The following is a 20,849-nucleotide window of genomic DNA, read 5'->3' as shown; positions in this document are numbered from 1 at the left end:
AAGTTTCTGCTTTTACATAATGCTGAAGTGGTAATGACTCAGGGTTCCAAAGAAACTGCCCTGGCTAACACAGTAAAGGGATAACTCCAACACTGTGCCTTACAGAGCAAGGGAAGCTCTCAAGCAAACCTTACTGAGACAGTGTCATAGTTACAACTTCTACCCATTCATATTAATTTCTATACTCTTGGGGAGACTACAAAACAAATCAGTTGAAAAAAGACTTGAGCTGTTTTTCTGCTTGCTCCCTGCTCAAGAAACAGGGAACAAGAGACAGGCAAGGCAAGAAATTTAAAGGAAATGGGACACACACATGTCAGAGGGCATATATGGCCACTAAACAGCCTCATAGCAATGTAGCTATAAACAGCAGGAAGAGAATGAGATTTCCTGCCGCTGTTGGCTTTTAACACTGCTTGTAGGTCTCATGCACTCCTATTTACCACTGATGAGTAGATCAGTATGCTTTAAGCTTCCTGATGGGGAGTATTTTCTCCATGGACAAGAAAGAGGAAAACCTTTTTATCAGGCTGAGTTTTTATTTTATAGCCAGTTTTACAGCTTTGTCATGTTTGCTTCTACTGCAGGAAAGACAAGACAAGAGCACTCCACAAGTTCCCTTTCCCACTTTTTTTTTGACTGCTGCATATAGCAAACAGCTGTTCAGTGAGAAGGGGAAATAGCTTCAGCTTCTATAACTCTATAAGAGCTTGTTTAAACAAAAACACCACAAGCACCCAGTAATATCTAGATCTTTTTACTTCTACAAGTTTCCAAGTACAAACTGCATGTATCATATCAAATAAAACAAATATTTCAGATGAGAGTCCAAAATTTATTGTTTGAGGGCCATTATATTTTTTTAAACAAAGATTCTTCTGAATGTCTATATTGACAATACCAGTTTGAAAATTTGCCAAATGCTGGAAATGAAATTTTCCTTGCAGCTTATATGATTTCCCCTGTTAAAAGGGAAGATGACCTTAGAAGAATTAGTTCTTGCAGCGTTCCAGAAGCTAATTTAAAACATCTGTCCTTTTACAAGGAGCCTAAAAATATTCCCCCCTCATCATGATCAAGTGAACACATAAGAGCCCTGGCTATTACACTAGCAGAGCCCCCCATTTCCCCTAAGAAATAAGCTCTGGTATGAGTTTTGTTTGAGAAATCCAAGTGCCACACAAAGTGATCTAGTCTGCATGCTGTAAAAGCAATTTTACCATAAGACATCTCACAAAAAAATCCAGTTGATGGCTTAGGCATTCTTCCATGTTTTGCAAGCTTTCAGGAAGGATCATGACAGCAATAGGAACATTAAATCTCACATCAAAAATGTGTTATACACCAGTGCAGTTCCATGAAGTTGCCTGCAACTTCTATCCCAATTCCTTTAAATGTCTGTCCTGAAAAAATAAACTTCCATACTTGCTGTAACTCTACAGCAACAACAGCATCTACACTGCATAGCCATTCGTAGAACCCATCTCAAAAAGGAGTTGGCAGTGCTTTCCCTACATCCTGCATTTTAACAAAGTAAAACTGGCCTAGATCTCATGACTATGTACAAAGCATCAAGTAGAGCTAGAAGCAAGCCAAAGTTACACCAAATTTATGCTTACTCCTTGCTGGCAGAGACAATATACATTTCAGTCCAGACTAAAAAATACAGCATGGGCAGACAGAATGAAATCTTCATGAAAGCACTCTGAATTCAGGTTACATACTTGCACACTACAATGTAAGGAAAATGATGACTGAAATTAATAGTATCCAGCTGTGAATCCTACGACTTTCAGAGTTCAACCCTCCACACAAGGCTTGTCCCTTGAAGGCCTAGAAATCTGGGCCTTTATCCCACAGTGATTCCAGAGGCACTTTAGTTCAGCTGGTTCAGAAGTGGCAAGGGTTCAGTAACTATTTCACAATTGTTCAGTTTTCCTTTTGTGAAACTGGTCATTGGAGCCCAGTTACATGGAAAGCTGTTGGGAAGGAGCCCTGGCAGCAAAAAAAAAAAAAAAAAAATCCCCAAAAAACCACCCCCAAACAAAAAAAACAAAAATCCCAAACAAAACCAAACAGGACTTAGCTGTTTACCTTTGTTCATGTCAATCACAGTATTTTGATTGCAACCCACATTCTGGTTTTATTTACACTGTGAAGTAGATCCAGTTGTTGGCATTTCGATCTATTTCTCTCAGCTTTTTTAGAAATACAGTTGTTGGAGCTGTTTTTATCAAGGCCTTAACCTTAGCTACCATAATCCATGTGGCAAAGACGACATAACAGACTTGCATACATCCTGGTATAGCAGCCCAGCATCAAACTTTGTCAGATGCAAGTCAAACAGCTTTGGGGTACATCATGAAACTTCTTAGTCTCTTCTAAATTCTCTAAGTCACTCAAATAATATCATATGTAAACAGCTTGCAGTAAGACATAATTTCTGCAAACTGTGAACAGAAAAAAAATTGTTATTTTAGATGTTTTTAGAAAAATCAAAGAGAATAGGTTTACAGGTCACTCCCCACCATTTAATCTTTCTCATTCAATAAGACTGAAAAAAAGTGAGTCTTAAGCTATAGCTTTTTTTTTTAAACACAAACTTTTGTTGTTCATTCAAAGGCTCTCAGAAGCATTTAAAGCAAATTTCCAGTTTCTTCATCATTCTACTCATCTTGCTTTGAATTATAAGTGTGATTGATATATCACTTGCAATTAGCAAGTTCAACACTGGTTTAAGAAGCTTCAGGTTTTTCTGCTTCTCTATAGGGGAATAGGCCAATGCAATTAGAGACTGAAAAATAAGTCCAAGGAAACATGCAGCTAAAATCACTTCCTGCTTTTAGTTTACACCAAATGAACAATGCAGATATTCCACCAGTGATATCAGTCACGACTTTTCCTCGAAGCCAGGCGTGAAACTGAAGAGACTGATGAATCAGAGCCTCTCCACTTGGCCTTTCAGTTAGCACAGAAGCTGTACACAGACCCCTGGTTTTCTCAGGATTGCCCTGGAGACTGCATTCCAGGCATAGCAAGGTACAATTTCAACGTCATCTGGCAAGTAAATTAGAACACTCCAGCCATCTGGTCCCCAATAGCAGCAAACTGACCTACCTCTTTACATTGGTGATTAAGAAAAATTTAATTGGCTTGAGGTTAAGAAAATCTTGCTATCCAAGTAAAATACAGAACTATGAAACAAGAACCATATGGAAAACAAAGTGACATCATTTGGGTACCAAAACACTTATTCATGCTGCTATTACCTACTAAATCTGTTATCAGTACAGAGCTGAGGTCTGGATGGTTTGGCTAATTACAGGATTAGCTTAACAGGAGAGAAACAAACACATACTGATTACGTGAGACTTTTACAGTATTACTGTAATTTGGAAATTAGTTTTTATCAAGAGAAGAGTTTTGTCTTCCAAACCAGCACTTCAATTAAAACTACTGTAGGACATTATCATTCCACTTCAGTCAAATAACTTAAGTCATCTCTTACCTTTGGGCATATACAAAACTCACCAGAAAAAAAAGATGCAGCAACCCTAGTCTACAAATGAGGCTGACAGTTGCAACTAGCTACCTTTACCTTACAAGAAAGTCAAAAGAAAACACCACATACCAAACAGCATGCAGACTCCACAAGCTCTTACTGTTCATCTCCATATACCCAGATCTGTGAACCACTATTTTCAGAGCACCTCCTAATGTGTATACGTATGCAGCAAGATTTAGATTTAATACTGTACTGAAAAATAACACGTGATTTCAGAGCTAAATTTTCTCATTATTCAGATGCCTGTCTGAAAAACAAGAAACCAAACACCATGATTCTGCTGGTAGATTTACACCATCTTTGACAATCTGCTGATATCTGCATGTTGGAGAGGATTTGGGTTTTAAGGATCCCCTCCTGCCCCAGTAATGGAGATGCATCCTGTCCTCCCAGCCTTCCCAGTGTTAAGTCAAGTAGAAGCATTTAGAAAGTTTTCTTAATCTTATGGCTTTTTGACCCTGTTAATAACAGAGTAATAGTAAAACATCTCCCCATAGGAAGTGCATAGATCATATCAAGCAGAAGAAAGACTTGGTTCCAAATACAGCAGAGATGCCTGTGAGAATCTGTGTTTCTAATATAGATAAATATTGTACTGCAGAGGCTTTAAACCAACCCAAGCTACAGTTGCATATAGGTAGTAACTGACTTTGTCTCCAGGACATTTTTTTCATCATCAGAATGACAAACTAAGCTGTGCTGTGGTCTCCGTAACAATAATATTACATTAGTATTCCACTTAGACATGTGTTGGCACAGAAAATATTTAAAAAGCTGAAAAAAACAAAGACAAAATAATATGTGTTCTCTGTTACTTTTTGAATAACTTTCAAATGCAGAACAGTAGGGCAATTTCTTTCTTTCTCTGACAGTTACTCAAGAAGTAACTGACTAAATTAGGTATAAGGCAGATGCCCAATATAAATGTCTTCATTTCCTTTTGCTATTTAGTTAAATAAAAAATCTTTTACTACTTTTAATAATCCATTTTAATTTTTGAAAACTCTGCTAAATTGGCAGGTATTGTTACCTAAATGAGGTATTTTAATATACCCCAACTGAAAACGTACGGGGGTACAGTTTTCATACCGGTGCCGTAGCAGGCACTGAATTTTAGTATCTTCTAGTTGTTATATACAAACTTGTACTGACTTCTGAATACCAGACTGAACACTGATTTTTCTCTCTTTTTGAGAAAGGGCAGCATCACTTCCCTTATCACTCTCTCTCCTAGAGCATCAGTGGTTCCAGAGAACAGATTGTTTTTCTAAGCTCATGGCAGCAACAGTTTCCTGCAGGAAGACAAAATATATAAGCATGAGAAAGAAAAAGAATTACTTACCTAAAATCGCTTCATTAATAAAGTAATATTTTTCACTGTTTATTATATTAAAAATATCTTCACGTACTCACTAATAAATAAGTGAAGCAAAAGAAACTCTCCACCTTAATCTTTTGGCATAAACCCTGCCACAGCAAATGCAGCTTCACGGCAAGGTGTGAACTACATGGTGTTTTATGGCAATTATCCACCTTCTGTGGCATACTGGACAATCTGTCTTTTGTAAGAGTCTTACTTTACTTGACTAACAGTTAATTCTAGTGTACAGTAAGTTCATGGTGTAAATCATTGCTCACATGTCAAATGTGATCTTTCAATTAGCCACAACAATATCTAGTTACATTAAAGAGACTGTAACTAGAAATGGTAGGCTGTTTTCCAAGGGACAGTGTTCATTCACAGTACCATTAAAAACATAAGTGTGTCAGAAACTTGATATCATGTGATTATTTTCCAGTTTGATTTTGATTTCAGTGCTCATGACCACTTATACCAGCTCTGCAAGGAATTCAGCACGTAGAAAATGACCTACTCTTGTGCAGAGTCACCACAACGAATTTGCAAACTATAAAACAACCACTCAGCAGAAATAACTGATAGAGGATATTAAAAATCAAATTAAGTAGTGTCTGATCCAGCATTAATTCCAAGTTAGATGAAGATTTATTCAGCTGTTCAAATTAGTTTTTAATAAATCTGAAGCTTACTATATGGTCACATAACAAACCACTATCACGTGTAATAAAGCTTTAAAAACAACTACTTTCAATAGCATTTGCTACTGATTTTTTGACTCACACTGAAAAAAATTTTTTTGAAGATAGTAAGAGTTTGTTTTTGTTGTTGTAGTAAAAGCTAATAAACTATGCCATAACAGTAAATGTTACCAGTGTAGTCAAAACATTCTACTAAGGGTGACAATCAGTAAGAGTGATATAATCCAATTCCTATTTGTCACTGATTGTTTTGAGGATTTTTAATTCGTTCTGCAGACCTAATTCCTTACTCAGAACAATTATTATATTCCAGGTATCTAAGGTAGAATTTATACTCTTAGACACTTTAACAGTCAACACTGAGCCATTAAAACCTATTTTCACCCAATCAGTGCTGAAGCTGCCCTACTCCTAAAAGAGTATTTCGGACTAACATTATTATGCATTACACTATATTTCTCTATGTTCACCCAATTAAAGCTTTATGAAAGCATTATATCTACCCTTGCAGTCTCTACTGAAAGGCTTAGTTCACAATACTGACATCTGTGGCAATTTTCTTTATACCAACGGATTTGTTTGGCTCTATTACTGTAGGCAGCTTGATGCGATGGACAGACTTCATCAGTAGTATCGTCATGTTAGAGCTACACTCAATTCTCAGTTGAAGCCATGACAGAAAGTTAGGTAACACAAACATGCAACTTGAATGTTACAGTCCAGTGCCATACAAAATATCTAGGCCAAAACTACTTCTTTCGTTAAGTTCTTGTGATTGGCAGAGCTGGTCAAAGCCTGGGTTCACCTCTCAAATACAACAGGAATAATCCCAGTCACTGTTAGTTCAGAAGCTGCAGAGACGCAAAACCTCCACAAACTTGTCTTAAAAACTAATCTTTAAATTTGACACTTAATCATAGAGACATCAGAAAGTTCAACTTCTTTAAAACAAGAGCTTTTTTTTCCACTACAATTTCTTAGCATTTCAGAGCTCCATTGTGCCAGGCACTGTACAAGCACATGCTATTATCCAGTTCACATATAAAACACTGCTGTGTCACATTACAAGAATGTTGACAAATCAACTCCACATTTATCAAAGGATTACCCATTTCTAACAGTTAAAATCCTCTTTCAAGTTTAATAGACAGTAACAAAAAAGCCTTTAAATTTTTGTGAAGTACAGATGAAGTTACAATACCTGTGTAATAATGTGGTTGAGAAGAAAAACATCAGCATTTCTGCAAATCAAACTAAAAGCAACTCCTGTAACAGGAAGCTACACTCGTTCCCAACATTTTGTCCTATATGAGGAAGTTGCTCCAAGTTTAATAGCAACAGAACAGAAGAAAATCACTCTTCTGAACAATCATTATTCTATATTAAATAGAAATACAAGGTTTTAGGCCAGTTAACAAGCCAACAGTAAAACCTGTCTGAAGAAAGGAATTGTACTCAGTTGTAAGAGCAAATGCCAGATCCATCAAGTTTACAAATGCCTTACTACCTCCACTGCCACACAGTAACCAAATTAGTTATAAATATTTTGGTGATGCTGAAAACTAAGAAACCATGTACACAAAAGTTTGCTCTTTGCCACAATAAAAGTGCAAAACAACTATATAAAAATCTGCCACACCACTTTGCAACAGTTCATAACCACTTCAGGGTCACAAGTATCTTTAGCGTTGTACTGAGTGATCAGAGAATGGGCCAGCTCTTACAGTTATACCCCCATGAGCTCCCTCCACCCCAAATTGCTGGGAAGTGAAGGGGGGGGACACAAAAAAATCAGATCAACTGAAAAAATACATTCCATTCTGCTGCATGGGGGGTGGGCTGGGCTCAGCTGGTCTGACAGGTCAAGTGCCAGTGGAATCTAATCAGAGAGCTGAGGAATGCAGGTTTTCTCCAGCATTAACTGAAGAGAAATCAAAGAAATGCCACCCTATTACATTTTTGTCCTTGGAGAAAAACTGAAGTCAAACTTCAGTAACCCCCTAAAATTCACTTAGGTCTCCACACCCCACCCTTCAATTTTTTGAGAAAAGGGGAACATTTTATAGGTGTGGCAGAGACTCAAACAGCACATCACTTGCTACAGTTAAGTCAGTGGTTTGGCAGTTACCAGCCCTTCACAATCCATTTTTGTCATTGTATCAGGGCAACATAAATAAAAAGTGACCTTTTTGCTACTTCTCTGTAGTTCGAGAGAAATCTCATTTGTTCAGCTCTGGTATTCAACACAACTATTGTGCTGCAAAAGCTGCAAAGACAGCTAGGATCATGAAAGTGATTTTTTTAGTGTAGTCTAAACACTACTCAGTGTAATATCTCACCTAAAAATTTGTAAGAGGTATGCAGTAATTTGAGAAAGTGCTTTTACACTTGATAAGTTATTTCAAGTATTGAGTGGGTTTGTGACCAAATAATCTATTGAAGATTTAGGGGAAGGATATATAGACACCTGTATACACATTCAGAGGTTGAAATGTAAAACAGTTTTTGTGATCAATCTTGAACAAAGTTACAAAAAACCCTGTGATTTTAATAGCAAACAGACACACAACAGCAAGTGAACTTCCAATAACTTCCAGCTATATGCTTGACACAGCAATTTTTTTTACAGTGATAACTCTTTAGATAAATATTCGGTGTATCACATAATTCAGTATTCAAAACCCCTCCTAAGTGAGATGATTACATGCATGTATGTTAGCAACTGACAAGGTTTCCAGAGTTTAAACTGGAAGACTGAACATACCAGCCTGCATACAACTAAAACTCAGCATTAATTGTTTCCCTCAGTTATGTACTACTATATACCATTTTAAGCAGTTTAACCATTCATTGCCTATGCACACACAGGTATTATACTCATTTATAGTAAGTGCATTTGTTCTAACTGTAACTGGGTTTGTGGCCACCAGGAACCAAATCCACCCAAAAACTCTTGCAATTTACAAGTTATCTGAGTCTCACATGCACTGACTATCAGTCTCCTTGAAGTCTGTCTCTGCAGGCAAACAAAAAGCCTGCATTAAAAAAAAAAAGAAAGTTTTATTAATGCTTCCCTCGAAAACAGCTGCAATATGCAGCCTCTTTCAAATTCGGGAGAAGGTTTGAAGATAGCAGAGGAAGCAACTCAGCTGGAATAACTGAGGTTCCAGATGACAGCTTGTTAACATCTTCCCTGCTTGACCGGAAGAGTCTGAAACTGGAGAGCTGATAGCCAGAAAATGGCTGATGGACTACAACAGGCAAGGAAGTTCATAAGGAACTTTCCTGGCTCGGCCTTTAACAAGCACCTTTTGATGCACCTGTTCAAAAAGAAAGGCTGAGAACAGTCATTACTGTTTGCCATCATACAGTGACTTAGTTAAGGTGACTGCAGTGCCTCCCACCAGTTCAGGCACTGCAGAAATAACCACCGTTATTTCTACCACCATTAGCCATGGTAATTAAGGAGTCTCTAGTTCATGCTAACACTCAGCTACTAAAATGCAATTCCAATTGAATACCATTGCATTTTACTATTCCCACAAACAGAAAAACATTGAGCAATGAGACCAGAACAGCTGCAACAAACCCTAACACTTTAAACTGCACACATGAAGCTATGTGAGCATAAAGCTTGTAAAACTAACCAAAGCAGTACTTTTTAGTTCTGTTATTTTTAAATTTATGCATTATATATACCTGAGAACAAAGATTAAGGATGATACTTGCTCAAGTCAAACCTTTTTAGGCCATCACAAAACCCAACAGTTTAATAAGAAAACCGCTTGCCTGTATTTTTCATTTCCCAGACTGAAAGGCTCTAATTACCATCTCTCATTAGTAGATACAGATTGAGGAGCTAAAGATAGGAGGCACTCTGCTGTTAGAAACAGGATAAAAATCATCTGGGAATGCAAGTGCCAGATGCAGTGACCATTAGATGATGGAATTAAGGATCCTGAAAGGAAGAAACTAGATAAATTTCTGAGCTTCAGAACAGTATTTAGCCTCTTCAGGGACCTAACTGGAGAAATCACATGGGAAACAGTCTTAGAATAAAGAGAGGTTCTGGAAAGCTGGTTGATTTTCAAGGGTCACCTACTCCAAGCCCAAGGATAAGTCACTCTGATGAGCAGGAAGACAAGCAAAGGTGGCAGGAGGCCTGCATGGATGAACAGAACATTCCTGCCAGGAAGAACGAAGACACAGTAGCTGAGCATGCAGGGATAGGGTCCATCACAAAGTCTATCTAAAGTTGAATCTAGTGAGAGGCATGAAAGATAACAAACAAAAATGCTTGTGTAAATACAGCAATAACAAAGGCTAGGTAAAATGTGGGCCTACTGTAGAATGAGGGTGGGGGGAGGGGGCTGACCACAACACAGAAAAAGATGAGGCACTCAGAACCTTATTTACCTCAATCTTTTCTTAGAATATCTGTCTTCAGCAATCCCAGGTCCCCAAGATGCACTTAGAGTTTGGCACAAGGAAAATTTTTATTTGGTGAAAGAAGACCAAGTTACATTTGTCATTCTGTGGGTGTAATCATTGATGGAAAATGCAACGCAGCATTATTACAATAGGTCTCTTCATAAATATCCTAGACCAACACCAAGATAAACAACTCGTTTCTTTTCTCCACTTCTCACTGGAGACACCTGCCATGAATCATCAGTTTCCTACCCTACCCATGAAGTCAGGATACTGGAAGACTGTTCAAACATGTTTTCTCAGTGAGAGAAGGAGTTAGAAATCATTATCTACTAAGAGTCAGTGAGCTGAGTGTTACAGTCACTGTGGAAAGCCTTTGATAATGAAGAGGTTTTGGCCTTCTTTCTCCTTTCATTAGCTGGTATTGTGTCCATTGTTTATTATTCATGCTGTCAATAACTATTCTGAAGCATCAGAACAATATTTACTTCTGAATAAGAGATTTGTTCCAAAGTGAGTTCAGTGTATTTTGACACAAAGCTTTGGTTCTAGTCTCAGGATAGGGAGTCATACTTAGTACACTTTAATTATTAGGCCAAGTAAGCAAAGGGAAGGTTTGCTCTCTCTACTGATTCTCTAGCCAGTTTTTCATATTTTCAGAGATTCACTAGGACCTGAAATTACTACAGGGACAAACCAGACCTACCACCAAATATTATGCACTTAGGGTCATGCCCCCTATTCCCAATGATTGGCTTTGAGAGGCTAGGATGCTAGGCTTATGTTTTGAAGAGATACTTACTGGGGAAGTATTTATAACTGAAAAGATCCAGCCTTTATTTCATCATTTCATCTTCCCATGCAGCAAGTCATCTTGTATTCACAAAGTATCTTCTGAAATCCAGGTAGCTGCAATATCCACTGTGGTCTATTTCCACGCATCAACACAAGTCAATTAAAGATTACAATTAATTTGGTGGATAAGCCTTTAACAGTTATATAGTTACCAAAAGTACTTGGCCCAGAGCAAACCCACGACAACTGTCAAATTGAGTAACACTGCTCCTACAGTTGTATTTAAAGATAAATGTCAGCAAAGGAGTAATCACTTTGCAGAAATAAAGAACCATAGCTGCAGAGGCAAGTTCTGTATCAAGAACTGCTCGTGATATCATCTGACTGACCAAGTGATAGAACATAAATAGTGTCACCAAAGAAAAAAAAATTACATTGCAATGTTTCTTCAAGATTAATCTGCCAGTCTGACAGCGTGAGTAATATCAATCTTCTGCTGTCATTTCTAACAGTAGATACTTTGCCTTCACATTGAAGGTGAAAAAATACAAAGACAATAAAACTTAGTAAGACAACGCAGTCAGAAACAAGAGCTTAGGAACAACACACACAAGCTGTACAACAGAAAGGGAGAGATAAAAAGCCAATCTTTGCTATATGTGAAGCCACTACCAAAATTAGGGAGCACTCAAGGGAAGAACTGACTAAGACTGACCTATCTTCTCCTTTGGAAAACTGGCATCATTTCCAGTAACTAGAATTAAGAACACATTTGCTAATGCATCTTTAAAACCACTGCTTGGATCCACCTCCACCCAAATCCTCTCTAAGATTTGTTTCATCAATCCAAATTTCAACTGTATTGGGAAGGGGAAAACACCTGTACATTACTCCACTAATGTTCTGAAGCTACACATTCCTGAACTATGTTTTGGTTGGTTTCATTTTTTTATTAACCTCTAAAAGAAATTCCATGTCTACAGTCCAATACCCTAATACCACTGTGTGGAGAAAAGTATCTTCTTGTTTCAAAGCACAGCTACATCACACTATAAAGTTACAAGACATCAGGAAGAATTAATTGCTAAAAACTTTGGCACTTAACATGGGTTTAGCAACTCCTCCTACACTGGTGTAATCCGCTCATGCAGCAGAAAGCATATATTAAATTTTCCAGTGCAGGAGTGGTATCCTCCAGATTCTTGGCATATGGAACTTTTTAGTCCAACTGCCACTTTAAGGCTATCCATTCCACAATAATATTCTGGTTTTATGCCCAAAAACCAAGCTGCATGTAATTACTAATGGAGGCATTCACCATCTCTATGCACATTTATAGGAAGAGAGAACAAAAGATCCCTCTTAAAGCTAATGGAGGAGACTGGTATAAATTAAGTATCCAAACACAATAACAGAACAAAGAGATGATTCCATTCAAATCAGAATCTAATTTATCACTTGCGTAAAGATAATTCCTAACAGATAAAAGCAAGAAAGAAGTTTATGATGTGCTTTTGTTATTACAAAGTTGCTTTCTGTCTGATTAATAACTCTTCTCCCAGTCCCTCCCATACACACACCCTAATGAGGTTTATCCACTTTCTCAGAGCATATGGCCACAGTTCCCACAATACGGCAAATGATCCCTGTTGAAATCGCTGGTACACTGAAGTAGGATGTTGTATTTCAAAAAGAAAAGGAAACTTATTTGTAAAACACTAATCCCAGTTTTCTACTACACATACATAAGACCTAGAAACCTGTAATGATAATACTCTGTCATGAGCTCATCAGGCCTATTCTGGTACTCTTATTCACTTGTCATTAAGTCTGAGTTCTGTAGAGTTCAGATGAGCTGCTCCAGTGACCATTTGAGCTTCAAAACATAACAATATAATAAATTGGAGATGGGAAGGCACAGATCTGTACATATCCCATGGCAAGTTACAAACATCAGTTAAAAAAAATGCAGCAACTACAACCCCCTTGAGAGCCATCTTTTGCACTGTGTGGAAAATTCTGCAAGAAAAAAAGCAGCTTATCTTTTTCCTTTCTCCATCCTTTTCCAAGACACATAAACATTGTAAGCTAATTTTTCCCTCAAAAGAGAGAAACATTAGGCTGTTCACAAAAGCTCACTCCTGCCTTGTGCACCCTGGGTTACAGGCAAGCCAGCTATGCCAAAAGAAAACTCAGGGATGATAAAGCTGTTTTACTATCCACTGTCCACAACAGTCAAACCATTTCTCCTCATTCTAGGTGTTTATCCATGTATTTGAATTTTGCTGCAATCATGACAATGATTTCAAGGCAGGCTGCATTTTTCACAAATTAATTTAAATAGGTGATTTCCAAGCTGGTGATTTGCAGGCATTAGTAGACATTTACAGCTTGTCCAGGGAAAATGCACAGTGCTTTCCACATGGCCCTATAATCCCAGTCAACTTCTCACTTGAGAGAGGCCCATGGTTATGCAGTCAAAACATGCCAATGGCTTCAGGTGATTACTACTTCATCTGCTAGGATGAGATAAGATAGCTGCTACAGCTACACTAAATGCAACTCTCTTACAGTTAACTTTTTTTGTTTAGTTTAAACTTTATGTCACTGCCTAAGGACTGGTATCAAGTTTCACCTGTTTTAAGAGTTATCTGGATGGGTTTAATTGTGCTTAGATGAGGTGGGCTTCAGCTGATGGTAGTTTAAAGAGACTGACCTTACAACTTTAGGAAGTGACCAAAACCTCAGACACAAATGACTGACTGATCCAGTGCTATAGGGTCTTGTTCTCATTGAGCACAATCTCCAATTAAGCTTAATCTTACTCTAGACTGTGTTTATTTACATTTTAAAATAGTGCTTGGCCCAGCTCTACTTAAAGGAAACATCTGATAAACCATGACTATGAGACAGGATATTTATAATCTAAGAGACCCTTCCTGATGATTACTCTGAGCTGCTAATTACAGTTAGTAACTGAGATGGAGAAATATGTCAGTACTCTTCCACAACCCTCCAAATATCAGGAGGTAAATAAAGGCATATCACAGGAACCAACAAGAACACATTTTTGAGAAACATGAGTAACAATTTAATAGAGAGCAAAGGAATTTTTCCCCATTAAAAAATAATGTAAAGAGAAAGTGGATGCATGTAGATGCTTGTGAAACATAGATTCACATACAGCAATATAGCACCTATAGCACAGAGGATAGAAAGGCAGAAGCTGCATTATCAGCTACACAAGCACTGTTTTTTCAGAGCAGATCTCTGTTCTGAAAGATCTCAGTCACTTCATTTGTTACCATGTCCTTAATTTTTCCATTATGAGCATTCCACAGCAGTATCACTTTGCTCAGATGCCTCAAACTCCGTAAAAATTAAGGACATGAAAACAGGATAATTGGTCAGGCAAAGGGTCTAAGATAAAGCAGGTCAGATCTTTTAACCCATTCACCTGGTTGAACAACCCAGACTCTGAAAAACCAAAACTTCCTTGAGCTGCTGAGCCTGCTCCGGTATTCAAATTGTGTACTTCCCAAATACCCAATACTCGGTATTTAAATTACGTGTACTTCCCAAATCCGTTCTGTTACCTTAATTTCTATGCAGAAAATTGTTTCCCATTCTGTCAAGCTCAGCAGCTTCACCTATGGAATTGTTGGTATTTGGCACAGCAACAGCAACACTGCTCTGAAGCAATTCTGTCCAAAACAGCAGAGAAGGGACCAGAGTGGGCTATGCCTGTACTGACACAACGCCAGAATCCATACAAGGCAGTAAGTGAATGGAGTTTAGAACAGAGTACAATTTGCTTTCTCTGTTTGGTTACAATGTAACATTAGTCTGAACATAAATGCTTGTAAATTCACTATTGCAAAGTAGGGTTTTTTCTCCTCCATGAAATGAAGCTATTTATATAATGTGTGCAACTGGTTTAAGATTTCTGCATCATCATTAGTCATCTGACAGAAATCCCTCTTTTTAAAAATAGGCTAAAAGTCTGATGAGTGTTTTAAAAAAAAAAAAAAACAACTACAAAACAACAACAAAAAAAGCCATAAACAAACAACTAGAAAGCCACCACATGATTCATTTCTCCCCTAGGATGTTTGACTAGTTAGAACTCAATTTCATTTCACTCTCCAGTGAACTAATACTATATTTAGTGAGCTCAAAATTATTCCCTACCCATGGGGTGGTCTTGACTATTGCCTTCACCAACACCACTTCTGTTGACTTACAGCATCACATCTTCAGCTAATACCAAGCACCAACCTTCCCATAAGAGGCACACATCCACTACAAATATAAGCCAATAAAAACAAAGATTTTCCGCTGAAAAAGAACAGATTTAGTATATTAATAGTCTTGTGGTATCTGAAGTCTCTCCCTCAAATACTTGGCTTCAGTAGAAGCTTATTTCTGTGCAAAACAGCTTCTGATGCTTACCTCCCTCCACATGCTGAACTCTTGCACGGGCAACAAGAACTTTTATCTCACAGTTAAGAAATTTCATCAAAATACTTAAAACAATTTGACAATTGTTCTGCAAAATCTATGTCCTAACAGAATATTCAAGATGCAGCAGAATCAAACCCACATATTGGAAACAGAATACCAAGTCTTTCTTCAGCATTTACCATGGGAAAGACTAACTTGTAAAGATTCAATTATTTCATTAACTGTAACAATTGTATTATCTCTTACCCAGGATTACTTTACAACTACATTCTGACAAGGAAGCATCTCTACAGTAGGTCTTCCTGGGTGTGCAAACTTCACATTAAAATACCCCTGTAATTTAAGATGCCTTCAGGCAAACCTTAAAATACAGCATAAACATTTGACAGAAAGTACAGAAATGCACGTTAAATGCAAACTGAAGGAAGAGTTCTCATATAGATGTCTCAAGTCAAGGTATTTAGGAGGAGGTCTCCCTTTTATTTAATAGTCTTAAATTAAGACTCATATCTATCACCTCTGTTGCATCTTGAATATAGAGTATTGTGGTAACTCCATCTCAGGAACACCAGCAAAATAAGTTATTGCACATGGGTCCTTCCTCACAGCCATACAGTCATTTCCTAACCCACTTCCCCACACAGCATATCTCCTAGCCCTTGCACAAGAATGGGTCTCAGGACTTCAAACACTGCCACCAGCAGTTATTTACAGATGCAACAATTAAATCAATTAAATGTTGCATTTTCCAAACTGTGGAGTCCTTACTGTAGGCTGGGGAGCTGGAAATAATGGTGCTGTGTGTGACAATTTATCACTAAAAAATTCTCAGCTCGTCAGTATTTCCCCATATGCACTTTGTGATACTCACACTACACGAAGAACCCAGAGCAGACAGCAAGCAACGCAACGAGCTGGCAGCTCACTGGCATTACTCTCTTGGTTGCACTGACAACTCCATCTTTGCTGTCACCTCTGATGACACCAGAAGGCTCATAATTTTATAACCTGTCTGCATAAATACTCCTGCTCCAGTGAAACTGCTGTTTCACAAATCCCATTTACACTTTGGAATGATGCACTGAAAACACAGCTCCAGATAGGAAACAACTTTAATTCTGTATTTTTCCTAATGTAGTCAAAGCTGTATTCTACCAGATCAAAGTATCTTCCTGGTAAGTACTGCCTCAGATTACATCACTTCTATTTGCTCTTTGTGAATTAACACACACAAAAAATAATTCAACAGTCTTTTCTTTTATCTAACTAGCAGGCAAGAAAAGAAAACCAGAGGCTTCCACAACAGTCTAAAATGAAAAAAGAGCAGCATTAGCAAGCTGCAGAATGAAGCTAGTTCTGTTTCTGCATTTCTCCAATAAATGAGACTTTATCAGATCAAGTTTCTTTTGAGAGGAACGTGGGGTGGGGAAACAGAGTCACATAACCCAATGATACAGGCTAAGCTCAGAGAAGCAAAGTGTTATTCCAAAGTCTTCCTTTCAAGGAAAAGTATTTCATACACTCATGCTTCACACCCTCACAGCCAATACACCTATTACATCAGTTCATTGCTGCAGACCAATTGTTCTACATAAGACGAGTTTATGCTAAAGTCAGCAGGAAGCACAAGTATTCCAGACAGCACAACCTGTAAAATTCACAGTCATGGGGATGAAGAGATGCAGTTACACTGTAGTAAACTGCAGAATATCAAAGTGGCAAGTTATTCTAGAAGTAGCAAGTACTACAGGCCAAAAGACGATAAACACATCACACACATTAGTCATCTTGACAGTTTCTTATACCCACAAGCCTTATGATTTCAGTGCATTAATACATCAGTTAATAGTGACACAGTACTTTAACTCTACATAGCTACTCATTTTAAGGTAAGGTTTAATGGTAAAGGGTATTGCTTGCCATGAATTACTTCAAAATTTTAAAGGATTCAAAATGAGCAAGCAACATCTGATGGTCAAAAATTAATTCAGCATCTGTAAATTAGCTTAAGTGTCAGTTAAGTATTGCCAAGTAATTCTAAATGCAATTAAAGAGTATGCAACATGACAGTACTTTCTATATCAAAATACTTCTGCCTTGCAACAGTTCGCTATTCTTTTGATGGTTATAAAAGTACTAATACAAGTAAAACACTTCAGTCGTATTAATCACTTGCACTTCTCAAACTGAAGTGTCCATACCGCAGAAGCTCAGACCTTAAAGAGACATGCGATGCATAGCTGGTCTCAAGAAATGGAGAGATTCAAGAGGAATTTCAGCTTCCCACCAGCCGTCAGTAACTCACACTCGAGGCTACGTAACAAGAATAATTTACAACTCCAGACTTTGCCTGGAAACCACAGGTCTGTCCCGCCTCGACTCCTGCGCTGATAACGACAGGCCAACCTTCAGCAAATTAACAATCAAAACCAAATGCCTCGAAAGTCTGGGATTTAGTTGTTGGGATTTGGGGTTTTTTTTAGGATAGGTTCACGCCAAGTATTTTGCCTTTTATAGTGCACACACTTAAAATAGGAGTTTCCAAGGCAGCGAGGAACCCCACAGCGTATCAGAGCCATCTGTGAGGCGTTTCGGGGCGGGTACGAGCAGCAACCAGCGCGCTTTGCTGCACTTTAACGCGATGCCGCTCCTCAGGTGGGCAAAGACTTCTTGGCTCGGACACGGCGAACAACTCTCTGCTGGGACAACTCACTGCTCTGCAGTGTGGCTCGCCCGGCTCCTTCTCCGGCCGGGGCGGGAACAGCCCAAGCCGGCTTCCAAGGGTCCAGGCAGCCTCCCAACTTAACCCCTTCCCGGCCACCACCGCCGGGGAGCCGGTCCTTTACGGGGCGGGGGTCGGCTCACCTGTCCGCGACCGCCCAAGGCGGGCTCCCAAGTTGGCCGCGGCGGCCAAAGTGGCTCCGGGAGGAGGCGCGGAGGAGGCGCCGGCCGCCGCTACTCACCCGCACCAGGTTGCTGACAGCGGCCTGCACGGCCGACACGGGGGCGGTGAGGTCCGGGATGGCCTTGCCGTCCACCTCCCCCTCCTCATGCATGATGACCAGGTGGGAGATCTGCTGGGCCACCGGCTCCAGGATGCTCTCGATGGTGCGCGTGTGGAAGACGGGCATGGCGGCGGCAGGGCGGGGGGGCCGGGGCCCGAAGTCCGCACAAACTCCTGGCAAACTCTGTCCCTGCGAGCTGGCGCCCCACAGCGAGAGCCGCGGCCTCCGCGCCAAGAGGGAAACGAGGAAGGAAAGGAAACCAAACGACTACTCCAACCTCCCCTCGCCCCGGAGCGGAGTGCGGCAGCCCGGAGAAGCAGCTCCCGGCTCAGGCTCGCGGAGGCGGGACTCGAACTCGCTACCCTCCTGCCTCCCCCCAGCAGCACACACCCCGCACTAGCGCCGCTCCCCAGCCAGGCGGCGGCTTTTCAACCGCCACAACCGGCCCCTCCCGCCGCTCCCGCCCCCGCCCTCCTCGCCCAATGGCCGCCGCGGGGCCGCCGCTCCCAGTGGCGAAAGGCCACGTCCATCAACATTCCAGAGCCTCCTTCCCCCTCCGCCCCCCGCCTTTCCCGCACCACCCGCCTTCCCAACCAAGCTTGGCTGCGCGGGCGCTGGTTTCCCAGCGTCGGGATGACGTCAGACATTCTGGTGTCCATATAAGGAGACGATTAAAGCCGGGGTGCCGGGATAGCGGGGGCCGAGGGGGCGGTGGGATTCCGGGATTCCTGCGGCACGCCCGCCCGCCGGGGCGAGTTCGCTCCGTTGGGCTGAGGCGGAGCGAGACCTCCTGGCTGGGTGTGTGGCGCTGGGCATCACCGGGACGGGGGCGGCCGGGGGGAGGTGACGCCCCTGGCCAGATCGGACCCGACCCAAGCCCTGTCCCCAGGCGCTGCTTGGGGCGCGCCCCTCTGTGCCGGGCTCCGCTCTCTCCTCAGCGCCCGCAGCCGGCCCGGTGCGGAACGCCCGGGGCGCGGTCCCGACCGCTTCCGCCCCACTGAGGGAAAGTGGGGAGAGGTGGCGGGCGCCCCTTCCTGCCCCCGCCTCGCCTGAGGGTAGGGAGAGGTGTCCCCTCTGTCCCGCTCTCCTCCCGCCTGAGGTGGGGAGCGGTGTCCCCTCTGTCCCGCTCTCCTCCCGCCTGAGGTGGGGAGCGGTGTCCCCTCTGAGGCTGAGGGGACGCGGCGGGACAGCGCTGAGGCGGCGGCGGCTCCGCGGGGCGGGCCGGGGCGTCACGTAGTGGGGAGAGCGAACCTCGCCTTAGGTTTCACCCCTGTAACTGGTGGTAACAGCGGCACGGGCGCAGGAGCTCGTTTAAATACCCTTAGGTGAGCGGCGTGGTGTCGGGGGAAGGAGTACAAGCCGTAGCCAGAGGGGAACATAAATTCCCGCTCTTCCGTAGCGCCCATGTGGGAGCACGGCCGCCAGTGCCGGCGCAGCTCCGGGTGAGCCCTCACGGAGCGTTGCGCCGCCCGCCCTCCGGCCGGTCTCTTGAGACACGGGCAGCGCTCATGGTGATAGAATAAAGCATGTGAGTGAGGAGTTACAGGGTTGCAGTCTGCACTAGTTCCTTTCCTTGATAACACGAGCACAGAATTAGATTTCAAAAGTTACTGCTGACTTTTAGGCGGTTTTGTCCTTGTTCTGCTATTTTAAGCTATAAATCAATGTTTCTATCAGGTTAGGTTTCACTCCGAAATGTTTTAGAGCAAACAATGTTCTTTCTGTGCGGTGTTTGAACGCAGCCGGTCCTACCAGCAGACATGGGGACATATAGAATGAGTAATTAAATCAGTAAGGCTTGTGTGGGTTCAAGGATCTGTCTCTGTAACTTCTCATACCAGTGCTGTCATGGTTGGAGCTACAGGGACAGTTACAAGTCGTAGGCCTAAAGAGCTAAGATTTTATTTTGACAGGGTTAGAAATCTTAGCCACACCTCTGATTTTTTTTTTCTATTGTTCTCTTTTAGTGTGCTAGAATTATGTTTATGTGTATGTATTTATTGAATCTGCAGTGGTAGAAGCCATATTACTAATTTCCGTGGTGTACAATCCCGTTTTGTTCAGAAAGAGGTGTATCTGTAGGCTTGATAGCATAATCAAATTATGCTATTGGCATGCAAAACATACCTGGAATAGCAGCCTCTAAGCAGTTTTGAGTGTATTAAGTTATTTGAACTGTGCACTATAAGAGTCTTTTTATGTTGTTTACCATTGCCTCTATAGCAGGTACTTCCATTTCTAGTATATGTATTCTCAGCAGTGCTTCTTTTGCATACTATGGATCACTAATAATGAACACAGATATAAATCCTTCTGGATAGCAGTGTGCTAGAGCTGGGAGTTACAAAAATCAAATTAGTCCATGTAATGAAATAATAATCTCTTAAATTCTGTTTTGTGGAACTATGCAGACCTAATAAACCACATATTTAGTAATTTGTGGGACTTGCACATAAGCTAAGTTCTTTGATTAAATATAATTGCTTTAGGTTTAGGATCAAGTGTACTGACTTCTGTCTGAAATGTGCATG

The 20,849-nt window shown here is 40.8% G+C and overlaps 1 protein-coding gene across 3 annotated transcripts in view; it reads right to left on the bottom strand.

Moving 5' to 3' along the window:
* VCL (vinculin) overlaps positions 1–18,697 on the bottom strand; it is a 60,138-nt gene extending 41,441 nt beyond the window's left edge. For all 3 annotated transcript variants that reach the window (XM_050336266.1, XM_050336275.1, XM_050336280.1), the window contains exon 1: positions 18,277–18,697. In XM_050336266.1, coding sequence (XP_050192223.1) covers positions 18,277–18,444 — 168 coding nt within the window. In that variant the 5' untranslated portion in view covers positions 18,445–18,697. The remainder of the gene's footprint in view (positions 1–18,276) is intronic.
* Positions 18,698–20,849: the final 2,152 nt, after the last annotated feature.

The sequence above is a fragment of the Myiozetetes cayanensis genome, unplaced genomic scaffold (assembly GCF_022539395.1).
Source record: "Myiozetetes cayanensis isolate MyiCay16 unplaced genomic scaffold, myiCay2020 scf10, whole genome shotgun sequence".
Lineage (NCBI taxonomy): Eukaryota > Metazoa > Chordata > Aves > Passeriformes > Tyrannidae > Myiozetetes > Myiozetetes cayanensis.
Note: the sequence above shows the minus strand (reverse complement) of the source record. Positions and strands in the feature narration are given on the sequence as shown.